This window comes from Schistocerca nitens, chromosome 1 (assembly GCF_023898315.1).
Source record: "Schistocerca nitens isolate TAMUIC-IGC-003100 chromosome 1, iqSchNite1.1, whole genome shotgun sequence".
Taxonomy (NCBI): domain Eukaryota; kingdom Metazoa; phylum Arthropoda; class Insecta; order Orthoptera; family Acrididae; genus Schistocerca; species Schistocerca nitens.
In genome coordinates this window covers 1,987,134-2,012,487 of record NC_064614.1, presented here as the reverse complement: position 1 = coordinate 2,012,487, position 25,354 = coordinate 1,987,134, and the positions used below count along the sequence as shown (strand labels likewise).

The 25,354-nt window shown below is 41.1% G+C and overlaps 1 protein-coding gene across 2 annotated transcripts in view; it reads right to left on the bottom strand.

Moving 5' to 3' along the window:
• The window catches only part of LOC126240361 (lysosomal alpha-mannosidase-like), a 253,628-nt gene that overhangs the window by 61,951 nt on the left and 166,323 nt on the right, over positions 1-25,354 (bottom strand). For both annotated transcript variants that reach the window (XR_007545366.1, XM_049947919.1), the window contains exons 9-14: positions 21,864-22,063; positions 19,996-20,177; positions 19,712-19,920; positions 18,023-18,236; positions 470-587; positions 100-376 (exon numbers count right to left, since the gene is read on the bottom strand). Coding sequence is in view for 1 of the 2 variants with exons in the window: in XM_049947919.1 (XP_049803876.1) it covers positions 100-376; positions 470-587; positions 18,023-18,236; positions 19,712-19,920; positions 19,996-20,177; positions 21,864-22,063 (1,200 nt within the window). In the remaining variant the exon portion in view is untranslated. The remainder of the gene's footprint in view (positions 1-99; positions 377-469; positions 588-18,022; positions 18,237-19,711; positions 19,921-19,995; positions 20,178-21,863; positions 22,064-25,354) is intronic.

Genomic DNA, 25,354 nt, shown 5'->3' with positions numbered 1-25,354 from the left:
AATAAGAATTCTTTTATGATTTACTACTGAAGATACAAATAAGTTCTGGCAATTGCAAATGCACAGTTTTATTTTAACATGAAATTGGCAAAAAAGTACCATTATTTCAATTTCTCCATTTCTCAGGCTGGATCCTCCTTGTGCTCTGTCATTTAAAATAGCCAATCTTAAATCTTTAGAAGCATCCTCTATAACTATTTTTGAAGTTATAGGATAGTAATTTCCTGAAATAGGTTCATTAACTTCTAAATCCCAAGTGGGCCGGAAGTTGATTACCCTTTTCAACATTTCTCTGCCATTGGAGTCAGTGTAAAATGTTTCATTGTTGACCAAGTCTGTTGTTATGTGGGTAATAATTTCCTTTCCAATATCATCACTGAAAATGAAAAAAAAAAGGTGAGTGAATACTATGGTAACACTCGTAGAAATATGTAATAAACTCTGCACAAAGAGAACATCAAATACATACTCAACTGGTATGGGGCCCACCAGCCACTCAAATTCAATGTGATTTGTATCTTTATACACTCTAATAACTTGACTTATCCAATCAGTGAACTCCTGATGAACCTCTTCCACAAGCTCTCCTGTAAAAACAAAAGATTCACTGAAAATTTTGTACTCTGGTAAATAAAAATGTTTTATGCTTGGTATTTTATATTGCTCTGTGACTATACATTTCCTATTCCTCCTCAGTGATTCTTGTTATGTAATTGCAAGCATGTATAGGATAAGTGGTCAAATACTCTTGTATATTATCTTTCTTTCTAATTATTTTTCTTGTCCAGTAAATATGTAATATTTACAAAAAAAGTCAGCTCATGAATGAATGTAATGCAACAGATACTTTTGGACTAAAGGCAACCAATCACTTATAAGCAGAAGCATGGAATTGTCAACAGGCACACACAAAAGAACAAAGACTTAGGCACACACAAACGAATGAGACTTTCTTAGCTTTCAGGGTTATCCTTTGATGAGTTGGACTAAAATACACATAGAAAGCACTCGCACATGCATACACATGCCTCTGCCCCAACACGGTGTCAGCTGGGCTAACAGTGCCAATGCTTTGTTTCTCAGCAGAGGGAATGTTTGTGGTGGTGGTAGTGTCAGGTGGTGTGGGTAGAGGGAGAGGGAAGCAGGAGGCAGTGGGAGGGACTGGGGGTGGGTGACTAGTGGCTCAGAGGGAGGCAGTCAGTTTGCTAGCTAGGACTGTGGGAGGGAAGAGTGTGCAGGTACATGGGCTAGGCATGTAATGCATGATTGTAGGGGCTGGTGGGGAGTGGCGTACTCTGAAGATCACATGGGGGCCATGAATTTGGAGGAGGTGACGGGATGGAGGAAGGGAAAGCCATTGGGTGGAGGGTGTGGGGACAGTGGGTTACCTTAGACTGAGGCCAGGATGATTACAGGAGCAAAGGATGTGTCGTAGGATAACTCCCATCTGCATAGTTCAGAGAAACTGGTGGAGGAGGAAAGGACTCAGATGGCCTGGGTTGCAAAACAGCCACTGAAACTGGGCATGTTGTGCTCGGCTACATGTTGTGCCACCCGTTTGTCAACTATGTTCTTGGCAAAAGTATGGCAGTGCCAATTCATCCTTGTGGACAGTTGGTTGGTAGTCATACCAACATAAAAAGCTGTGCAGTGTTTTGCAGCAAGATTAGTATAACAATGGTTGCTTTCACAGATGGCAAGGCCTTTGATGGGGTAGATTAAGCCTGTGTCAGGACTGGAGTAGGATCGGGTGGATTTGGCAGGTCTTGCACTGTGGTCTCCCATAGGGATGGTACCACTGTGGCAAGGGGTTGGGTTGTGAATGATGCAGGGATTCACTTGGATTTTGGGAAGGTTGGGTGGGTGGTGGAATACTACTAGGTGCATTCAAGTTCTAAGGCCTCCGATTTTTTTTCTCCGGACTGGAAAGAGATAGAAACATGCGCATTTTTTTAAAATGAGGCTGTGTTCATTGTCAATACGTCCCAGAGATGGCAGCACCATACGGCAGATGGAATTTTACTGCCAGCGGTGAAAATGAGAACTGTTTTAAATACTTAAAATGGGTACGTTTTCCTTACTTGAACAGCGTGCAATCATTCGTTTTCTGAATTTGCGTGGTGTGAAACCAACTGAAATTCATCGACAGTTGAAGGAGACATGTGGTGATGGAGTTATGGATGTGTCGAAAGTGCATTCGTGGGTGCGACATTTTAATGAATGCAGAACATCGTGTGACAACAAACCGAAACAACCTCGGGCTCGCACAAGCCGGTCTGACGACATGATCGAGAAAGTGGAGAGAATTGTTTTGGGGGATCGCCGCATGACTGTTGAACAGATCGCCTCCAGAGTTGGCATTTCTGTGGGTTCTGTGCACACAATCCTGCATGACGACCTGAAAATGCGAAAAGTGTCAACCAGGTGGGTGCCACGAATGCTGACGGACGACCACACAGCTGCCCGTGTGGCATGTTGCCGAGCAATGTTGACGCGCAACGACAGCATGAATGGGACTTTCTTTTCATCGGTTGTGACAATGGATGAGATGTGGATGCCATTTTTCAATCCAGAAACAAAGCGCCAGTCAGCTCAATGGAAGCACACAGATTCATCGCCACCAAAAAAATTTCGGGTAACCGCCAGTGCTGAAAAAATGATGGTGTCCATGTTCTGGGACATCGAGGGCATAATCCTTACCCATTGCATTCCAAAGGGCACTACGGTAACAGGTGCATCCTACGAAAATGTTTTGAAGAACAAATTCCTTCCTGCACTGCAACAAAAACGTCCGGAAAGGGCTGCGCGTGAGCTGTTTCACCGAGACAACGCACCCGCACATCGAGCTAATGTTACACAACAGTTTCTTCGTGATAACATGCTCCCTACTCACCTGACCTGGCTCCTAGTGACTTTTGGCTTTTTCCAACAATGAAAGACACTCTCCGTGGCTGCACATTCACCAGCTGTGCTGCTATTGCCTCAGTGATTTTCCAGTGGTCAAAACGGACTCCTAAAGAAGCCTTCGCCGCTGCCATGGAATCATGGCGTCAGTGTTGTGAAAAATGTGTACGTCTGCAGGGCGATTAAGTCGAGAAGAACGACAGTTTCATCAATTTCAGGTGAGTAGTTAATTAGAAAAAAAATCGGAGGCCTTAGAACTTGAATGCACCTCGTACTTTAGGAGAAATGGGAAGGCTACTTCAAAACTGATTAACTCTGTTAATCACATTGATACAACATTTAGAAAAGTGTCAACAGATAACCCATGGTGAGCACTATCTGTAAATGTATTCACCTACGTTATTTACATGTTTCTTAAGCAGTGGGAGACTGCCACTAATTGCCATATTTGATTACTTTTGAAAAGCATACACACAGCAGGATACCTAGTATTAAGACCTAGCTATTGGAATAAATGTTAATGTCCATTTTTTTATGTAAATTAAGATCAAAATTAGACGACACTAATTGTTTATTGTTGATATTGTAGGTGAATATGGAATGGGGGTAAGGAATGAAAAAGGAAGCTGCCTGGTAGAATTTTGCACAGAGCATAACTTAATCATAACTAACACTTGGTTCAAGAATCATGAAAGAAGGTTGTGTACATGGAAGAAGCCTGGAAGGTTGCAGATAGATTATATAATGGTAAGACAGAGATTCAGGAACCAGGTTTTAAACTGTAAGACATTTCCAGGGGCTGATGTGGACTCTGACCACAATCTATTGGTTATGAACTGTAGGTTAAAACTGAAGAAACTGCAAAAAGGTAGGAATTTTAGAAGGTGGGATCTGGATAAACTGACAGAACGTGAGGTTGTACAGAGTTTCAGGGAGAGCATAAGGGAACAATTGACAAGAACGGGGGAAAGAAATACAGTAGAAGAAGAATGTGTAGCTTTGAGAGATGAAATAGTGAAGGCAGCAGATGATCAAGTAGGTAAAAAGACGAGGGCCAATAGAAATCCTTGGGTAACAGAAGAGATATTTAATTTAATTAATAAAAAGAGAAAATACAAAAATGGAGTAAATGAAGCAGGCAAAGAGCAATACAAATGTCTCAAAAATGAGATCGACAGGAAGTGCAAAATGGTTAAGCAGGGATGGATAGAGGACAAATGTAAGGATGTAGAGGGGTATATCACTAGGGGTAAGATAGATACTGCCTACAGGAAAATTAAAAAGACCTTTGGAGAAAAGAGAACCACTTGCATGAATATCAAGAGCTCAGATGGAAACCCAGTTCTAAGCAAAGAAGGGAAAGCAGAAAGGTGGAAGGAGTATATAGAGGGGCTATACAAGGGTGAAGTTCTTGAGGACAATATTGTGTAAATGGAAGAGAATGTAGATGAAGATGAAATGAGAGATATGATACTGCATGCACAGTTTGACAGAGCACTGAGAGACCTAATTCAAAACAAGGCCCCGAGAGTAGTCAACATTCACTGATAGCCTTGGGAGAGCCAGCCCTGACAAAACTCTACCATCTCGTGAGCAATATGTATGAGACAGGCAAAATACCCTCAGACTTCAAGGAGGATATAATAATTCCAATCCCAAAGAAAGCAGGTGTTGACAGATGTGAAAATTACTGAACTTTCAGCTTAATAAGCCACAGCTGCAAATTACTCACATGAATTCTTTACAGATGAATGGAAGAACTGGTAGAAGCCAATGTTGGGGAAGATCAGTTTGGATCCCGTAGAAATTTTGGAACATGTGAAATACTGACCCTACGACTTACCTTAGAAAATAGATTAAGGGAAGGTAAACCTACGTTTCTAGCATTTATAGAGAAAGTTTTTGACAATGTTGACTGGAATACTCTCTTTCAAATTCTGAAGGTGGCAGGGGTAAAATACAGGGAGCGAAAGGCTATTTACAATTTGTACGGAGACCGGATGGCAGTTATAAGAGTTGAGGAGCATGAAAGGGAAGCAGTGGTTGGGAAGGGAGAAGACAGGGTTTTAGCCTATCTCCGATGTTATTCAATCTGTATATTGAGCAAACAGTAAAGGAAACAAAAGAAAAATTTGGAGTAGGAATTAAAATCCATGGAGAAGAAATAAAAACTTTGAGGTTCACTGATGACATTGTAATTCTGTCAGAGACAGCAAAGGCCTGGAAGAGCAGCTGAATGGAATTGACAGTGTCTTGAAAGGAGGATATAAGATGAACATCAACAAAAGCAAAACGAGGATAATGGAATGTAGTCGAATTATGTCAGGTGATGCTGAGGGAATTAGATTAGGAAATGAGACACTTAAAAGTAGGAAAGGAGTTTTGCTATTTGGGGAGCAAAATAACTGATGATGGTCAAAGTAGAGAGGATATAAAATGTACACTAGCAATGGCAAGGAAAGTATGTCTGAAGAACAGAAATCTGTTAACATTGAGTATAGATTTAAGTGTCAGGAAGTCACTTCTGGAAGTATTTGTATGGAGTGTAGTCATGTATGGAAGTGAAACATGGATGATGAATAGTTTAGACAATAAGAGAATAGAAGCTTTCAAAATTTGATGCTACAGAAGAATGCTGAAGATTAGATGCATAGATCACATAACTAATGAGGAGGTGTTGTGGTCTTCAGTCCTGAGACTGGTTTGATGCAGCTCTCCATGCTACTCTATCCTGTGCAAGCTTCTTCATCTCCCAGTACCTACTGCAACCTACATCCTTCTGAATCTGCTTAGTGTATTGATCTCTTGGTCTCCCTCTATGATTTTTACCCTCCACGCTGCCCTCCAATGCTAAATTTGTGATCCCTTGATGCCTCAAAACATGTCCTACCAACCGATCCCTTCTTCTAGTCAAGTTGTGCCACAAACTTCTCTTCTCCCCAATCCTATTCAATACCTCCTCATTAGTTACGTGATCTACCCACCTTATCTTCAGCATTCTTCTGTAGCACCACATCTCGAAAGCTTCTGTTCTCTTCTTGTCCAAACTGGTTATCGTCCATGTTTCACTTCCATACATGGCTACACTCCATACAAATACTTTCAGAAACGACTTCCTGACACTTAAATCTATACTCGATGTTAACAAATTTCTCTTCTTCAGAAACGATTTCCTTGCCATTGCCAGTCTACATTTTATATCCTCTCTACTTCGACCATCATCAGTTATTTTACTCCCTAAATAGCAAAACCCCTTTACTACTTTAAGTGTCTAATTTCCTAATCTAATCCCCTCAGCATCACCCGATTTAATTTGACTACATTCCATTATCCTCGTTTTGCTTTTGTTGATGTTCATCTTATATCCTCCTTTCAAGACACTGTCCATTCCGTTCAACTGCTCTTCCCAGTCCTTTGCTGTCTCTGACAGAATTACAATGTCATCGGCGAACCTCAAAGTTTTTATTTCTTCTCCATGGATTTTAATACCTACTCTGAATTTTTCTTTTGTTTCCTTTACTGCTTGCTCAATATACAGATTGAATAACATCGGGGAGAGGCTACAACCCTGTCTCACTCCTTTCCCAACCACTGCTTCCCTTTCATGCCCCTCGACTCTTATAACTGCCATCTGGTTTCTGTACAAATTGTAAATAGCCTTTCAGTCCCTGTATTTTACCCCTGCCACCTTCAGAATTTGAAAGAGAGTATTCCAGTTAACGTTGTCAAAAGCTTTCTCTAAGTCTACAAATGCTAGAAACGTAGGTTTGCCTTTTCTTAATCTTTCTTCTAAGATAAGTCGTAAGGTTAGTATTGCCTCACATGTTCCAACATTTCTACGGAATCCAAACTGATCTTCCCCGAGGTCCGCTTCTACCAGTTTTTCCATTCGTCTGTAAAGAATTCGCGTTAGTATTTTGCAGCTGTGACTTATTAAACTGATAGTTCAGTAATTTTCACATCTGTCAACACCTGCTTTCTTTGGTATTGGAATTATTATATTCTTCTTGAAGTCTGTGGGTATTTCGGCTGTCTCATACATCTTGCTCACCAGATGGTAGAGTTTTGTCATGACTGGCTCTCCCAAGGCTGTCAGTAGTTCTAATGGAATGTTGTCTACTCCCGGGGCCTTGTTTCGACTCAGGCCTTTCAGTGCTCTGTCAAACTCTTCACACAGTATCTTATCTCCCATTTCATCTTCATCTACATCCTCTTCCATTTCCATAACATAGTCCTCAAGTACATCGCCCTTGTATAGACCCTCTATATACTCCTTCCACCTTTCTGCTTTCCCTTCTTTGCTTAGAACTGTGTTGCCATCTGAGCTCTTGATATTCATACAAGTGGTTCTCTTCTCTCCAAAGGTCTCTTTAATTTTCCTGTAGGCAGTATCTATCTTACCCCTAGTGAGACAAGCCTCTACATCCTTACATTTGTCCTCTAGCCATCCCTGCTTAGCCATTTTGCACTTCCTGTCGATTCCATTTTTGAGATGTTTGTATTCCTTTTTGCCTGCTTCATTTACTGCATTTTTATATTTTCTCCTTTCATCAATTAAATTAAATATCTCTTCTGTTACCCAAGGATTTCTATTAGCCCTCGTCCTTTTACCTACTTGATCCTCTCCTGCCTTCACTACTTCATCCCTCAGAGCTACCCATTCTTCTTCTACTGTATTTCTTCCCCCCATTCCTGTCAATTGTTCCCTTATGCTCTCCCTGAAACTCTGTACAACCTCTGGTTCTTTCAGTTTATCCAGGTCCCATCTCCTTAAATTCCCACCTTTTTGCAGTTTCTTCAGTTTCAATCTGCAGTTCATAACCAATAGATTGTGGTCAGAATCCACATCCGCCCCTGGAAATGTCTTACAATTTAAAACCTGGTTGCTAAATCTCTGTCTTACCATTATATGATACCTTTTAGTATCTCCAGGATTCTTCCAGGTATACAACCTTCTTTCATGATTCTTGAACCAAGTGTTAGCTATGATTAAGTTATGCTCTGTGCAAAATTCTACATGGCGGCTTCCTCTTTCATTTCTTCCCCCCAATCCATATTCACCTACTATGTTTCCTTCTCTCCCTTTTCCTACTGACGAATTCCAGTCACCCATGACTATTAAATTTTCGTCTCCCTTCACTACCTGAATAATTTCTTTTATCTCGTCATACATTTCATCAATTTCTTCATCATCTGCAGAGCTAGTTGGCATATAAACTTGTACTACTGTAGTAGGCATGGGCTTTGTGTCTATCTTGGCCACAATAATGCGTTCACTATGCTGTTTGTAGTAGCTAACCCGCACTCCTATTTTTTTATTCATTATTAAACCTACTCCTGCATTACCCCTATTTGATTTTGTATTTATAACCCTGTAATCACCTGACCAAAAGTCTTGTTCCTCCTGCCACTGAACTTCACTAATTCCCACTATATCTAACTTTAACCTATCCATTTCCCTTTTTAAATTTTCTAACCTACCTGCCCGATTAAGGGATCTGACATTCCACGCTCCGATCCGTAGAATGCCAGTTTTCTTTCTCCTGATAACGACGTCCTCTTGAGTAGTCCCCGCCTGGAAATCCGAATGGGGGACTATTTTACCTCTGGAATATTTTACCCAAGTGGACGCCATCATAATTTAATCATACAGTAAAGCTGCATACCCTCGGGAAAAATTACGGCCGTAGTTTCCCCTTGCTTTCAGCCGCTCACAGTACCAGCACAGCAAGGCCGTTTTGGTTAATGTTACAAGGCCAGATCAGTCAATCATCCAGACTGTTGCCCCTGCAACTACTGAAAAGGCTGCTGCCCCTCTTCAGGAACCACATGTTTGTCTGGCCTCTCAACAGATACCCCTCTGTTGAGGTTGCACCTACGGTACGGCCATCTGTATCGCTGAGGCACGTAAGTCTCCCCACCAACGGCAAGGTCCATGGTTCATGGGGGGGGGGGGGGGGGGGTATTGAATAGAATTGGGGAAAAGAGAAATTTGTGGCACAACTTGACTAGAAGAAGAGATCGGTTGGTAGGACATGTTCTGAGGCATCAAGGGATCACCAATTTAGTATTGGAAGGCAGTATGGAGGGTAAAAATTGTAGACGGAGAACAAGAGATGAATACACTAAACAGATTCAGAAGGATGTAGGTCACAGTAGGTACTGGGAGATGAAGAAGCTTGCACAGGATAGTGTAGCATGGAGAGCTGCATCAAACCATGGAGAGCTGCATCAAACCAGTCTCAGGACTGAAGACCACAACAACAACAACAACAACATTGTCAATAATGGAAGAGCAAGAAGTGCTACGTCAACTCTGAGCTGATACTTGGAAAGAGGGGGATTTTTCCAATTGGAAAGATGCCCTGCTTATTGCATCAGCTTGAAATTTAGATATATTTTGACTGGTCAAAGATTTGTACTTGATGTAAATGCTACAAATCTCAGTAACTCAATTGGATATTTAAATTAGAAATGTAGTGTTTAGCTTCAATTTGTTTAGAAATTAAGCATTTTTATCAGGGTACATGTATTTTATAAATATCCAAACTTCTTCAAAAGATATGAACTTTTATAGTTTGGTGAATCAAGACAGTGTCAGATGGAGTAAAGCATATAGATTCTGAGACACAAATGTGGAGGGGCAGGGGCATCTACTGTTCCAGATGCATTTGTGCAGGGTGCTTGTGGTTTGGGTGGCATTTTAGCTGCATTGATAAAGTATTTGTCATGATAAATGTTAAACTGAGGATTTTAACTTTTTAAAGGTTTTTGTGTATGATGAATGATAAGCAACTTGCGAAACTTTTTAGACTAATTATTCAGTGGTTTTATAACAAAGCAGGTGGATTCCATCCAGCCTTTATGTTATCCCCCCCCCCTCCCCCCCAACATTTTTTTCCTTGCAAATATCATTGATGCAATCATTTATAGCTTGTGCACAGTACCAGAAATCTTAAATATTAAGTCAAGGCTTAGGCTGCTTCACTTTATTATCCATTAAATTCATTTGGGTAATTAGAATGTGAGAATCTGTTGATGTGACTAGTTTACCTAAAAAGCTATTCTATTTACAAATAATGGTAATTTCAGACTTTGTTATCATTGTTTGTACAGAGTGCATTCCATAAGTAATGCGACCATTTTTTTTCTGACGCAATGGTACACCAAAGCGTGTTGTACCAATCTGGGCTAAGTGGAAAAGGGTGTTAGCTTCAAAACGCTCTTTGTCTCATTTAGCTGTGAGCTGCCGGAGAGTCAGGACATGCATTTCCATCACCCCAGTTTGAGTTTATGCACATGTCACAATGGATCATTCTGTAGACAAACGGTACGCTATCAATTTTGTGTTAAACTTGGGAAGTCTGCCACCAAAACGTTTCCAGTACTTCAGCATGCCTTTGGGACTGATTGCTTGTCCAAATCACAAGTTTTCTGATGGCACAAGTCATTCATGGAGGGCCAAGAGGAATCACTGATGAACCTTGCAGCCATCAACCACACGAGTTGACGAAAATGTGACGTGTGTGCATGATTGTTTGAACTCTGACAGACGGCTGAGCCTTCAATTGATAGCACAAACTCTAAACATGTCAAAAACAACCATTTTCTGCATTGTGACCAAAAATTTGAACATGAGAAATGTGTGTGCCAAACTCGTCCCAAAAGTATTGATCGACGGGCACAAGCACATGCAAGTGCTTCGGTGCCGAGAAATGTGTGAAAATGATCCTCAATTTTTAAACTCAGTTATCACTGGTGATGAGTCATGGATTTTTGAGTATGACCCTGAGACAAAAAGGCAGAGTTCAGAGTGGCACACCCCATCGTCGCCCCATCGCAAGAAGGCACACATGAGCAAGTCCAGGATCAAAACCATGCTCATTGTCTTCTTTGACATCAGAGGCATTGTCCACCATGAATTCATATCTACCGGGACTACAGTGAACTCAGCTTTCTACTTGGAAGTGCTCAATAGACTGAAAAGGAGGGTCTCGTGCTGCTGAAGTGACATGGGTGCTGTTACTGGCAGATGATGGCAGTAAAAATTTACCAAGCCTAAAAATCATCTGAGTTGCATATATTCTGTAGGCAATCTTTTCAGGCAAAGATCAGATCCCATTGGCAGAGGCTTTGTGGCCTAGGAGAGTTACCTCACTTTTGCACATGATGCACTTGCCTTCATTTTGTACCATTCCATAGCTATACAACCTCTACCACACTTCATGTACAGACTTGTTATGAATATATGCATCATCTGAATGTATTAACATGTGATCTAAATACGCAAAGCAAAATAGCAAGCCTTGTTAACACTTTGTCACCAAATCTCTTCCTGGTTTGGGCTGCATTTTTAAGACCAAATGTCATAAACAAAAACTCAAACAGGCCAAAAGATGTAATAAATGCTGTCTGTGCAACATTGGTCTGTGCCACTGGGATCTGGTTGTCATCTTTACCGCAATCCAACACTGAGAAAACTTTTGTACCCACCAGAGAATAGGTAATTTCTTAGATGTTAGGTACTAGGTACCTATCTGGGACTGTTCTTGCATTCAGCCAATGGTAATCACCACAGGTGTGCCATCCTTTTTGCACACTATGTGTGTCGGTGATTACCACGGGCTGTCGATCTCCTTATAACACCAGCACAGAGCATATCCTCAAATATTGCTTTAGCCTCAACCAATAGTTATGGAGCTATTCTACAGTCGCATCTTGAAACCAGTGGACTGTAAACGTGTGTATATAATGCACTGTATTGTGCTTAACACTGCTTGGGTGCAACAATCTATGTAGGGGTGGACTGTTTACTTGCATCATTAATTACTCCAATTACATTACCCTCAGAACCCCTCTGAATTACCTTTACTCTGTCACATTGTGTCCTGCTTATAAGGCAGGCATTTGCCAAGTCAACAGCCATTGCAAACAGGGATAGAAAATCAGCACCTAATATGGGTTGCCTAATGTCTGCCACAACCTAACTCCAACTGTGCAGAGTAGGAAAACCAATGTCTATCGGCGTACCTTTGCGCGCATACTTTTTGATGCTGGAGTTGTTCATGGCTAACAACTGTAAGGTGTCCTGCATCGTCTTCTTAACTATGCCCATGACTGGAAGGGTGCTGACCTCTCAACCAGTGTCTATTAAAAATCTTAAGCCTGAAATCTTATTAGTCATATGCAACAGATGCAATGTTCTGCCGTGACTCGCCAGAAACGTAGTAAGCATGCCATCATGGGCCTTACCTTTTCCATGTGTCCATTTGTGTGATGCTGCAATATGATGCTTCTTACATTGGCAGTGGCATTTGTCATTGTCGCAGTCTGTAGCACCTTACTTGGACTGCCCTTGCCATTTGAGTACTCACATGGCTCCGTCCACTTTGTAGCAAGGACGCCAAACTGTTTGTGGTACCAGCAGATATCATCGGCATTAGCTTCACCTTGAGTGAAGCTGTAGGTTCGATGAATGACATGACTGTGTCGTCTCATCAGAGCCCATCCGTACCTCCAAGTTATGTAACTGCGTGACAACTCTTCCCTTTGTGGTTCATAACTCTCAGAGTTTCCCACTGATGTCCGGTGATTGTCGATAAGATGCAGTGACACAATTCGGCATTGGCTCCTTTTCCGATACATGTTTGTCACAGCAGTTGACTGTAACATGGCATATGCTCCATCAGCTACTTACAGTAATTTATCCAATTGTTGTCCTTCATACACTATTAACATCAACTGTTCTTGAGATGGAAGCTATGTAGCAGCAGCTCATTAGATATTATGCTACAGTCCACTATTGCTCACAAATGTCTCCAACACTGTGATGGGTTTCTGTCGCCATGTTTCTTCTGGTAAAATGCTTGTGAAAGCCTCTGCTCAGGTAACTTCATGCAACAAGTGATTAGCAAAGTATTCAGCATGAGGTATGCTTGTTGATGATGTTGGTGTAGAATTTCATTGGAGACTATTGTCTTTACTCTCTGGTCCAAATTGTTAATTGCCAGCTTAAATTGTTCATGATCTTTTGTGATCTGTGTTATGTGAAAATGCTTTCCAAGATCACAAAGCACATGTCTGGTTGTGTGGGTGTAAATGGAGGTGCCCATAACTGTAACCACTGTGCAGTCGACATGAACAAACCAGCATGTGGAAAATTTTCAGCGCAGGTGTGTGCTCGTGGTGTGGCCGTTATCACCGGAGTTTGTGATCTCATTGTTTTCCCTCTTGCTGTCACTTCTCAGCATTGACAGTTCAAAAAATTCAATCTCTTGCCGCAGCTGCTGGATCTCATCACCAATAGTTTGTAATAAATCATTTGTGCCTTCCATGCTTAACGGATGTAATCCAAAATACACTCCTGGAAATTGAAATAAGAACACCGTGAATTCATTGTCCCAGGACGGGGAAACTTTATTGACACATTCCTGGGGTCAGATACATCACATGATCACACTGACAGAACCACAGGCACATAGACACAGGCAACAGAGCATGCACAATGTCGGCACTAGTACAGTGTATATCCACCTTTCGCAGCAATGCAGGCTGCTATTCTCCCATGGAGACGATCATAGAGATGCTGGATGTAGTCCTGTGGAATGGCTTGCCATGCCATTTCCACCTGGCGCCTCAGTTGGACCAGCGTTCGTGCTGGACGTGCAGACCGCGTGAGACGACGCTTCATCCAGTCCCAAACATGCTCAATGGGGGACAGATCCGGAGATCTTGCTGGCCAGGGTAGTTGACTTACACCTTCTAGAGCACGTTGGGTGGCACAGGATACATGCGGACGTGCATTGTCCTGTTGGAACAGCAAGTTCCCTTGCCGGTCTAGGAATGGTAGAACGATGGGTTCGATGACGGTTTGGATGTACCGTGCACTATTCAGTGTCCCCTCGACGATCACCAGTGGTGTACGGCCAGTGTAGGAGATCGCTCCCCACACCATGATGCCGGGTGTTGGCCCTGTGTGCCTCGGTCGTATGCAGTCCTGATTGTGGCGCTCACCTGCACAGCGCCAAACACGCATACGACCATCATTGGCACCAAGGCAGAAGCGACTCTCATCGCTGAAGACGACACGTCTCCATTCGTCCCTCCATTCACGCCTGTCGCGACACCACTGGAGGCGGGCTGCACGATGTTGGGGCGTGAGCGGAAGACGGCCTAACGGTGTGCGGGACCGTAGCCCAGCTTCATGGAGACGGTTGCGAATGGTCCTCGCCGATACCCCAGGAGCAACAGTGTCCCTAATTTGCTGGGAAGTGGCGGTGCGGTCCCCTACGGCACTGCGTAGGATCCTACGGTCTTGGCGTGCATCCGTGCGTCGCTGCGGTCCGGTCCCAGGTCGACGGGCACGTGCACCTTCCGCCGACCACTGGCGACAACATCGATGTACTGTGGAGACCTCACGCCCCACGTGTTGAGCAATTCGGCGGTACGTCCACCCGGCCTCCCGCATGCCCACTATACGCCCTCGCTCAAAGTCCGTCAACTGCACATACGGTTCACGTCCACGCTGTCGCGGCATGCTACCAGTGTTAAAGACTGCGATGGAGCTCCGTATGCCACGGCAAACTGGCTGACACTGATGGCGGCGGTGCACAAATGCTGCGCAGCTAGCGCCATTCGACGGCCAACACCGTGGTTCCTGGTGTGTCCGCTGTGCCGTGCGTGTGATCATTGCTTGTACAGCCCTCTCGCAGTGTCCGGAGCAAGTATGGTGGGTGTGACACACCGGTGTCAATGTGTTCTTTTTTCCATTTCCAGGAGTGCATTTTATTGTAATGGAACCCATTCTTGTTTTCAGGGTCACCAGTTATGTAGGTCAAAAATCAAACCCACAAACACTTCAAGACATTATTTAGTTACCTTACAGTTAGAAGTAGCAGCTCTAAACAAAAAATTAAGAATAAACATCCAACTCTCAAAACCTGTTACTCTTCCAAAGAATAAACAAAATCACTTCACTAGTCGGTCTCTTGTTCTCACATGTTCATAATGTTGATATTGTAAGAATGTGTCTTTGATGCTTTGCACCAGCCAGTTTCAGTATCTTTGTTTATTCTCTGAGTTTCAGTCTTTGGGAGTAATGGAGAAATGACAGTCATAAAGAGTCAAGTGTTGGACTAATTTTTACAAAAAACGTCAATTTTTATAATTTTGCAATAATTAAAAGTAATGGTGTATTATCTCTTACAAAAACAGTGATTATTTGAAAGTGATATACTGTAACAAGGTACAATTTATTTTATTGAACTTGAGAATAATCCATGATCCTTTATAGTTTATAAATTACTATCTTCACTAAAACATTTGAAACCTAGGCGTTCTGAAGAATCATACCCCAAATGTACTGGATAATGAGCTGAGTCATTGATTTCTTCAAAATATCCAGATGAGTTTAATTATTGTTTTCTATTTTATGCAACAACCAATGTTGGAACTTCTATTCTATAGTGCTGTTTCCCACCACACAGTGATATACATTTACATTTATGTGTATAATAGTACAGATGAAGAAATGTTAATATTAAAATTAAACCATTTCACCTAATCTTTGATTGGACTGTGGAGATGGGACAGTTAGAAGATGCTAATCAAGGAAGTTACAGTGTGACTTTCATATTTAATTATATCATTATTATTACTATTATAATTTTTATTGAGTACTGAACTGCAATATTGAAATCATACACAATGTTACACCGAGAGGGGGACTATCTGAATTTCCTGAGTAATATTTTAGGAATTTTTTTCCCTCCAACCTGTGTTTTATGTTTTGTGTCTGTCTCAACTGCTCTCTGGTATATAGAGAGTTTTGACTTCTATTTCATTTGATTTTGAAGACTGCAGACCTTATTGACAATGTCAGTACAGAAACAGGGATTAGCGTTCACATTGTCTTATAACAACTATGATTATAAACTTAATAAATCAGTCAAGAGGGCCAGAAGAGTGTTTCTGCTAGATAGAGCAGATAAGCAGTTAGGCAGTGAATTCATGTCACTTATTTCCAGTAAGATGGATGTTGAATAATTATGGGCATAGTTTAAGCACATTGTAAATTGTGGTCTGGAGAGTTATATGCCTAGTAATTGGATAAAGGATGGAAAAGACACACCACGGTTTAATAATGAAATTTGGTGGATGCTGAGGAAGCAGTGGTTGTTGCACTAAAAGGTTCAAAAGGGGGTGCAAAAATTATGACAAGCGAAGGTCAGTTGAGATTTTTGCATCTGTGAAAAGATCTATGTGTGAAGCATACATCAACTACTACCGTCACACCTTACCAAAAGATTTGGCAGAGAACCTGAGAAAATTCTGGTCATATGTAAAATTGCTAAGTGGATCTAACACTTCCATTCAATTCCTTGTTGATGAGTTTGGTGAGGTAGTTGAAAATAGCAAAACAAAAGCCATTGTTCACACAGGAGAACTGTACGAACATACCGTCGTTTGACCATCAGGCAGATTCCTGCATGGATGACGTAGAAATAAGCATACCTGTCATAGAGAAACAACTAAAAGATTCAAAAACAAATAAATCACCAGTTCTGGATGGAATCCAGTTCAATTTTACAAAGAGTACTGTATGGCATTAGCTCTTTACCTAGCTTGTATTTATCATGAATCTCTTACCAGCACAAAGTCCCAAGTGACTGGAAAAAGGCGCAAGTAATTCCAGTATATACAAAAGGTAAAAGAATGCACCCACAGAATTATGGACCATTATCCTTGAACATATTCTCAGTTTGTATATAATAAACTTTCTTGAGACTAAGACGCTTATGTCCACGAATCAGCATGGTTCTAGAAAGCATCGCTCATGCTAAACTCAGCTTGCCCTTTTATCACATGATATACAGAGAACTATGGATGAAGGGCAACAGGTAGCTTGCATATTTCTAGTTTTCCAGAAAGCATTTGACACAGTGCCCCATTGCAGGCTGTTAACAAAGGTACAAGCATATGGACTAAGTTCACAGATATAAGAGTGGCTTGAAGATTTCATAAATAATAGCACCTAGTATACTGTCCTCGATGGCGAGTGTTCATCAGAGATGAGGGTATGTTAGGAGTGCCCCAGTGAAATGTGATAAGACTACTGTTGTTTTCTACATACATATATAATGTACAGTAGGGTGTCAAAGTAGAGTGACAGTAGGAAGATACAAGATGACTTTGACAAAATTTCCAATTGGTGAAATCCATGACAGCTAGCCCAAAATGTGCAAAAACGAGGAACAAACCTGTAATGATCAGATACAGTGTTACTAGTGTTGTGGTTGACACAGTTAAGTTGTATAAATACCTGGGTGCAACATCGCAAAACAATATGAGGTGGAACGAGCATGTGAAAACTGTGGTAGGGAAGGCAAATGGTAGACTTTGGTTTACTGTGAGGATTTTAGAAAAGAGTGGTTCACCTGTAATGGATACCATATATAGGACACTGGTGTGCCATATTCTTGAGTACTGTTTGAGTGTTTGGGATCCATACCAAATCGGAATGAAGGAAGATATCGAAGCAATTCAGAGATGGGCAGCTAGATTTGTTACTGATAGGTTTGGACAACACGTGTTACACAAATGCTTCAGGAACTCAAATGGGAATCCCTGGAGGGAAGATGACTTTCTTTATGAGAAACAGTATTGAGGAAATTTAGTGAACTGGCATTTGAAGCTAACTGCCGAACGATTGCACTGCCACCGACATACATTGCGCATAAGAACCACGAAGATAAGATATGAGAAATTAGGGCTCATACGGAGATGTACAGGTAGTCTTTTTTCCCTTGCTCTATTTGCGAGTGGAACAGGAGGGGAAATGACAAGTGGTGGTTCAGGGCACCCTCCACCATGCACTGTGTGCTGCCTTGCGGAGTATCTATGTAGGTGTAAGTGTAGATATACTTGACCTTGTTATGAACCACAACAAAGTTATTATACGAACATAGTACGTGTAATTACAACAGTGACAATATCTTCCATCTCAGTTGGTGCATTTTACATAGTGATATCCTAGTGGAAGAAGAACCACAAACACTGTCTGTTATAATTATTAGTATTTTTGTTTGTGAATGTGTTATAAATTTCTTTCTTCACCAACCTTTGTAAAATTTTGTTTCCACAACAGGTGACACCTGCACTGAAGTTCCATAAGGACGGAATATGTATGCACCAGAAGCCCTTAGTGATGGCTGAGAATTATTTCCAGCCCATCCTTCATAATAACGGAAATTCTGGTGCAGAGTTATTTCTTCATTATTGAACATAACAGACTGAAGTAAACCAGTACTTTCATTGAACATCGCTTGGAGAACCTGTAAAGATAAGTTACATCTGACAAACTAGTCATGAATGTGGGCCCAAAATGAAATACTATCTCTTTTCAAGTTATGTCAGTACGTTTTTGATGGTGTTCACCACAATTATCTTCAGAAGTTAAAACTACTGGCTATCAGGAATTGCAAGGTGTGCTCCTTATATGCAGGAATGAGCTTAGTCTAGAACCTTCCAGAAGTGGTGTGAATTTATGTATGTTTGGGAAGGCTAGTGAAGCAGTGTGTGGTGGGTGTGGCATGTTGTGAAGTCATGTGATGGCATGAATTAATTTATTCATTCATTCTGGGGGAACGAGGAGCAATGCCACCTTCAGAACTTCCATTCCTGCCATCCTACAATCATAAATCATCATTCCATACTCTTTGTTTTAGCTCTGTTTCCGGAGCCTACTTTCAAACTGTGCTAAGTGTTTATTCTGATCTCTTATGAAATTATTGTATTGTGGTTGAACTAGATTGCCTCTTTTCTAATTTAAGCTCATGAAGTTGTCACATTGGTCAACAGTTTCCTCTTTTCCAACATAATTTTGGGTAATTCTTTAGGTAATATTATCTTATGGCATATTTTTCTTAGATAGCTTTGCTTTATATGTTGTGCATGTGTTCGGCACATCACTCAGCAAGAGTGTGAAGGATTTGTCACATGCAAATGATGCCTCATTCACAGGGAATACTGTATACACCCAACATTGTGATGGCTATGTCGTCTTTAACTGTATACAATACATGCCAAATCTTCAGAGCAGTATGGAACACTGGGGAAAGCACCCTCTTCTGCTATTTGTTACACTGCGGTGTGGAAGGAAACCAGTGCCTTAGCATTTTCTGCTAATTCAAGAAATTTGCTTTGTCTATTGTATCTGAAAGGACCTGCAATATATTTCTTGCTAAAGCTGTTTTCCTTTAATAAGTGTTTTAAATTATTTCAGATGAGTGACGGATGTTGGAATTCTTTGCTCAGGTGATAACTGATTGATACTCACATAGAAATGGTAGCCAAGATTCTGTTATGGTAAAATAATTACAATAGAAATCAAGAGTATGTACCTAATATGATGTGGGGGCATGCTGATGATATTAATCAAAAACAACAAATGGTACTCAGTGGGTATAGGATGTTGGATTAATTTGGAAAGAGGCACCAGACTCTTGCATTTGTGGCATCACACAGCCTGACAGCAGACTAGATCTGCCATGTGCTGTGTGACATGGTTTACTGCACATGTGAAATTCATCCCACTTCTGAAAGATTCTGGACCTAACTGCATTGTGCATATTAGAATTGTCACTCGTGACAGTCAGTAGTTTGAACACTCGAATAGGGTAGTGATGATAGTTGCCAAAAACTCAAAACTTGCTATTTTTATTGATGTGGCTTGGGAATTGAGATAATGCCACTGCAAATGACTCTGAGAACACATCAAAAATAATTTCAGGATGTTTTATGTACTTACATCATTTCCTATTGATGTATCTGAACTTTCTAACTCATTCCGCCTTGTATCATCTGTACTGTTCAGCTCAGTAATGTAGTATGAATGGAAGCCAAGGGGTTGAATATTATTTGCCAGAAAGACAATTTCAGTAGTTGCATTACTATTTCTTTCAGGCAAGTTGCGGACTGGGTCCGGTATGGTTGCCATTTGTACTTTCAGCTCATTTCCTGCACAAAGTTATTTGTGAAACAAAAAACCTCCTAAATTACGTTGCCAATCTTTATGAATGACTTATAGCTTACCTGAAGCATCTCTTACAGAATATGCAGTCCCAAGAACTGGAAGTCTGACATAATAAGACACTTCATGACTCAGTGGATTGTACACAGTAACCATAAATGTTTTGGAATTTTCAGAAGGCTCACACTGGCTAACATTTCTTAACAAACAAGATACAAATGGTAGATCTGATGATGAAAGTTTACTGAAAAATGCAAAAGAGGATCACTGTAAAAAACATATGGTGCTAAAAAAGTCAAAAAAAGAATAGTGAAAATGCTCTGTAATGTCATTACTCAGTTTTTAGTGAAAACTGTAAGGAAGCTACCACAGAGTGGCAACTGCAGGCGAGTAAGCACATTATGTTAACACGTGGGTTAGAATGACATATATGCAAAAGGATAGCAAGATGGGCCCACCGTGCTTGGCAAAACCTGTACTGTGCAGCAGTAATAACTGGGGCAGGCAGGACAATGTTACCACACCAGGGCAGAACCCACATTGTGAGCTATGTGGCAGGGGACTGGATAATAGTTCAACAATGCATCTCATAGCCATATAAATAGACGTGAATTTTGAGACAGATTAATTTGGAGTCTAGCAGCATCATCACAATACTAGATCCGTGCTAGATGACAAGACAGCTGAGCAACATCAGTTGCAGCCACGGGTTCGAGAGCAGGTCGAGCCAGTTGCCACCTGGGCCGAGTCTTTTTGTGGAACTCGGTGTCACAGCACCACTGAACTGCTGTCTGTGCCTGCAAAGACCAGATCCCTGCCAGGGGGCAGCGGGTCATGTCCTGTACACAAAAGTCACCACTCACCTCTGCAGTGAAGGCAAGTGGGGCCCGAGTCACTGTTTGCGGCCGTTCCACAAAAGAACACCAGAGCAAATGAAGTTGTCAGCACTGCAGGGCACCTATGTGTGCATCTCTTTGCTAGGGTGGTAGCAGCTGCCTGCCAGCCAGAGTTGTTGAAGTGGGGTGGGTCCGCTTCCCATTACTAATGACTTGATGTTAATTTAAGTTGAATGAAACATTTCTCTTGATCAGCAATGTGTCACCGGGCCCCACCAGCCCATCTCCCCACCAATCAGCTACCGAGTGTTGCCTGCACTCAACAGCTTAAAGGTGGACAGAGAGGATAGAGGAACTACTGCTTTCTCTCCTACATTTGTTATTGGTGGCACATTTTCAGTGTGGTTCTTCAGCTAAGAAATGGACACTGGCTGCCATTTACAGAAAAGTCGAAGCGCCAGTTATGTGTATATAAGTGAAAATAATGCAATTGGATAAATAAATAATCTACTCAACAAGCAGCAGCAGGTGAACAGACATACAAAGATATCGAAAATTGCAAGCTTTTTGAGCCAGTGGCTCTGAAAGCTCTGTTTGTTTGTCCGCATTCATATACCATATACAGTTTTAAACTTTTTAAAGGTAACCTTACTTCGAGGCACTGAGTAATGTATTAATTTCCTGTCAGTTTAAGAGCAAATAAAGAAAAGTAAATGTCTCAACAGACAGAGCATAATTAGAATTATTACAAATGCTGATAATTAATATGGTAATGTTTTGTGATACCCAGTATATTTCTTTACTGGTTTCATACCCTGGAAGTTTCTCTACAAGCTGGCAAAAAGTGTGTGTAAAAGTATCCAGAAAATATTTTTCCTGTTTTCAGCTTTTGCATAATGCAAAATCAAATCATTAATTATATAATTTCAAAACAAACATCTTTTACCACTCTCCACTGTGGATGGACAGTTACTTGAATGCTTCAGCAATTTGTAAATGAGAATCCACATCATATGTTTATAGAGAAAAGATTTTTGTTGATTTCTTTTTTTACCGCATGTTTACCAGACATGTGCACTAAATGAGATAATTACCTGAGAGCTCTTTCAGTAATGTTTCCGCAGTGTTGAATACCTTCATATATGAGACGACTGTAATCTTCAAACACATTCTGTTTTGCTGTGCCTGTAATGGCGTCATGATGTTGCATAACACCCATTGCTTCACGGAGATTATTCAAATGATTCTCATATGCTTCTTCCACATTTGCCAGAACAAAAAGTTGCTTGCAGATCTGTAAATTGCAACAAATGTTTTCTGTAAAGAATGACAGTAGGATTGTTATAGCATTGGACAAACTACTTTCCTCACTGTGACTGCCAATAAAACTGATACTGAAGTAGAGAGCAAAAAGACAGATATTATTGTCAGCCATCTGATGACTGGTTTTTGCTAACTGCTGGTTGTGACAGCTCAAAATATAAAATGAAACTGTTTAATGCCTTAGGTCATTTCCTATGTGTTTTTGGCTCTGATAGGAGTTATTCAGAGGATCAGTTTAAGGAAACTATTGGAATGTCAGATATGATACAAGGGTCACTCCAAAAGAAATGCACATTATTTTTTTTTTGAAATCCATGTTTTATTCTACATGTTTGAAAGTTTTACAGTGTGTAGATACATCCTTTAGGAACAATATTTTCATTTCTCCACATAATTTCCATCACTTTCAACTGCCTTACACCATCTTGGAACCAGCGCCTGTATACCCGCATGGTAAAATTCTGGACCAACCTGTCGGAGCCACTGTTTGGCAGCATGCAGAAGGTATTCATCATCTTCAAACCTTGTTCCACGAAGAGAGTCTTTCAGTTTCCCAAAGAGATGATAGTCACATGGAGCCAGGTCAGGACTGTTAGGCGGGTGTTTCAGTGTTGTCCATCCAAGTTTTGTGATTGCTTCCATGGTTTTTTGACTGACATGTGGCCGTGCAATGTCACACAACAGCAAAACATCCTGCTTTTGCCGATGTGGTCAAACACGACTCAGTCAAGCTTGAAGTTTCTTCAGTGTTGTCACATATGCATCAGAATTTATGGTGGTTCCACTTGGCATGATATCCACAAGCAAGAGTCCTTCGGAATCGAAAAACACGATAGCCATAAATTTTCCAGCAGAAGGTGTGGTTTTGAATTTTTTTTCCTTGGGTGAATTTGCATGTTGCCACTCCATTGATTGCCTCTTCGTCTGTGGTGAAAAATGATGGAGCCATGTTTCATCACCTGTCACAATTCTTCCAAGAAATTCATCTCCACCATTCTCGTACTGTTCCAAAAGTTCGCTGCATACCGTTTTTCTTGTTTCTTTGTGACCCACTGTCAACATCCTGGGAACCCACCTGGCACAAACCTTTTTTAACGCCAACACTTTCAGTATTCTGCAAACACTTCCTTCCCCTATCCCAATGTAGCATGACAATTCGTTCACTGTGATGCATCTGTCAGCAGTCACCGATTCATTAATTCTCTGCACATTGTCTGTAGTGTGTGCAGTACGAGGCCTGCCACTGCGAGGACAATCCTCAATATTGCCATGCCCGCTTTCATCACATAACCTGCCTGCCCACCGACTAACTGTACTGTGATCGACAGCAGCATCTCCATACACCTTTTTCAACCTCTTGTGGATGTTTCACACTGTCCCGTTTTCACAGCACAGGAATTCTACGACAGCACATTGCTTCTGAGGAACGTCAAGTGTAGCAGCCATCTTGAAGACATGCTGTGATGGCGCCACTCTCGGGAACACGTTGAACTAAGTTTGAAAACAAGTGGGCAAGATGTATCTACACACTGTAAAACTTTCACACATGCAGAATGAAAACTGTATTTTTTCAAAAATAGTTTGCATTTCTTTTGCAGTGACCCTCATAATAAAAACAGCATCCATCTTTCATAAACAGAGGTGTTTTCTTTAATGTAGTAGAGATATGTGTGGATCCCAGGCCCAGGTCCAGGGATTTTGATGCCCATGTGAAAATTTCTAGTGCACCTCCTTTCATTTTCACACACAATCAATCTTTCAGAACCAGGTATGGGACGCCAGTCACTGAAACAGAAGTAAAACATTTTGCAGAGTAGTACATTTTGAGCTATAACTCCGAAATTAATTATGTCAACCAAAATTATGCCACTCTTAGAGTGTACAGGGTGTCCCAGGAGCAATGCTCAATATCCAGGGATATGACTAGCAAAAGATATCTAGTAAACATGGGCTCTAAAACCCATACCTACGATACTGTGAAACAAATCCCTTCTACTGCAAGGTCTCTGCTTTCCTTATTATTGCAAGATGATAGTATTGCCAAAACTAGAAAAAATTACCGTGTGAACTTGGGCTGTAAAGTGCACATCTCTTTCTATCTCTCCATTGCGTGACAACTTTGCTGCCAGATGGAAGTCTTTTTAGTTGATGCCATTTAGGCAGCTTGTGTGTTGGTTATAATGAGGACAACATAACACCCAGTTCCTGAGCAAATAAAATCCCTGACCCTGCCAGAAATAGAACCTGGTCCCCTTTGGCATTGAGCCATGCTGACACTGCAGCTACTGCGGTGTGCAATCAATAACTATGAGCACTTTTTTCATATTTGCTACTGTGAAACACTTCTCTCCTACTGAACAAGTGTTCATAGCTCTTGCGGTATGCATTTTAGGGGCCTTGTTTAGTAGTGTTTTTGCTTTGACTGATCATTCCTTTCATATACCTGAATATTTATAGTAGTTGTATTACATGTTTATTACCTTATAAATAAATAAAAAAACTTTTTAATTTTAAATTCAGTGCATTAGTATTTGTAAAATGACTCTTTCATATAGTGTTCATTAAAAAATGATGAACATTCCACTTGGGACCTGTGGAATGGTACATTAGCTTATTTGTTTTAGTTGTAAATATTTGTCATGTATTGTTGTTTTTCTGATATGTTCCACATCCTGGAGGACCTCCTCACAACGGATCAATTGGAATGAAAGTAAATCTAATCTAATCTGTTGATTATGAAGGAAGACTTCATTGTAATATGTGGTGGTGCAAATGACGTCGCACACAACGATGGTTTGCATGCTGTTAATGCCCTAAAATCTGCTCTAAACCATCTAAATGACTCAAACGTCATTGTTCTCAATATTCCACACAGGTATGACTTGCCTCAATTCTCGTGTGTAAACAGGGCAGTAGCATATACAAACAGTCAATATGCAGAAATTTGCAACCGTTACGCAAATATACAAATGGTTAACGTGCAACATTTTAGTAGAGATCTTTACACCACTCACGGCCTTCACCTCAATCGACGCGGAAAAAGTCACTTAGCGTCCATTATTTGTGAAATCGTCGTAAATGCTAGGAACAATGTACACTCAAAACACACACATTCGAAGACTGAGTGCTCCACAACACAAGAAGACTGCAGCAATGGGTATAGGCAGACGACATTGGACAAATGGCTGCTGAAAACACCAGGTAAAGCTGATTCTTCCCAGGCTCCCAGTACATGGAAATAGACCAACTTGAATCAATGGAT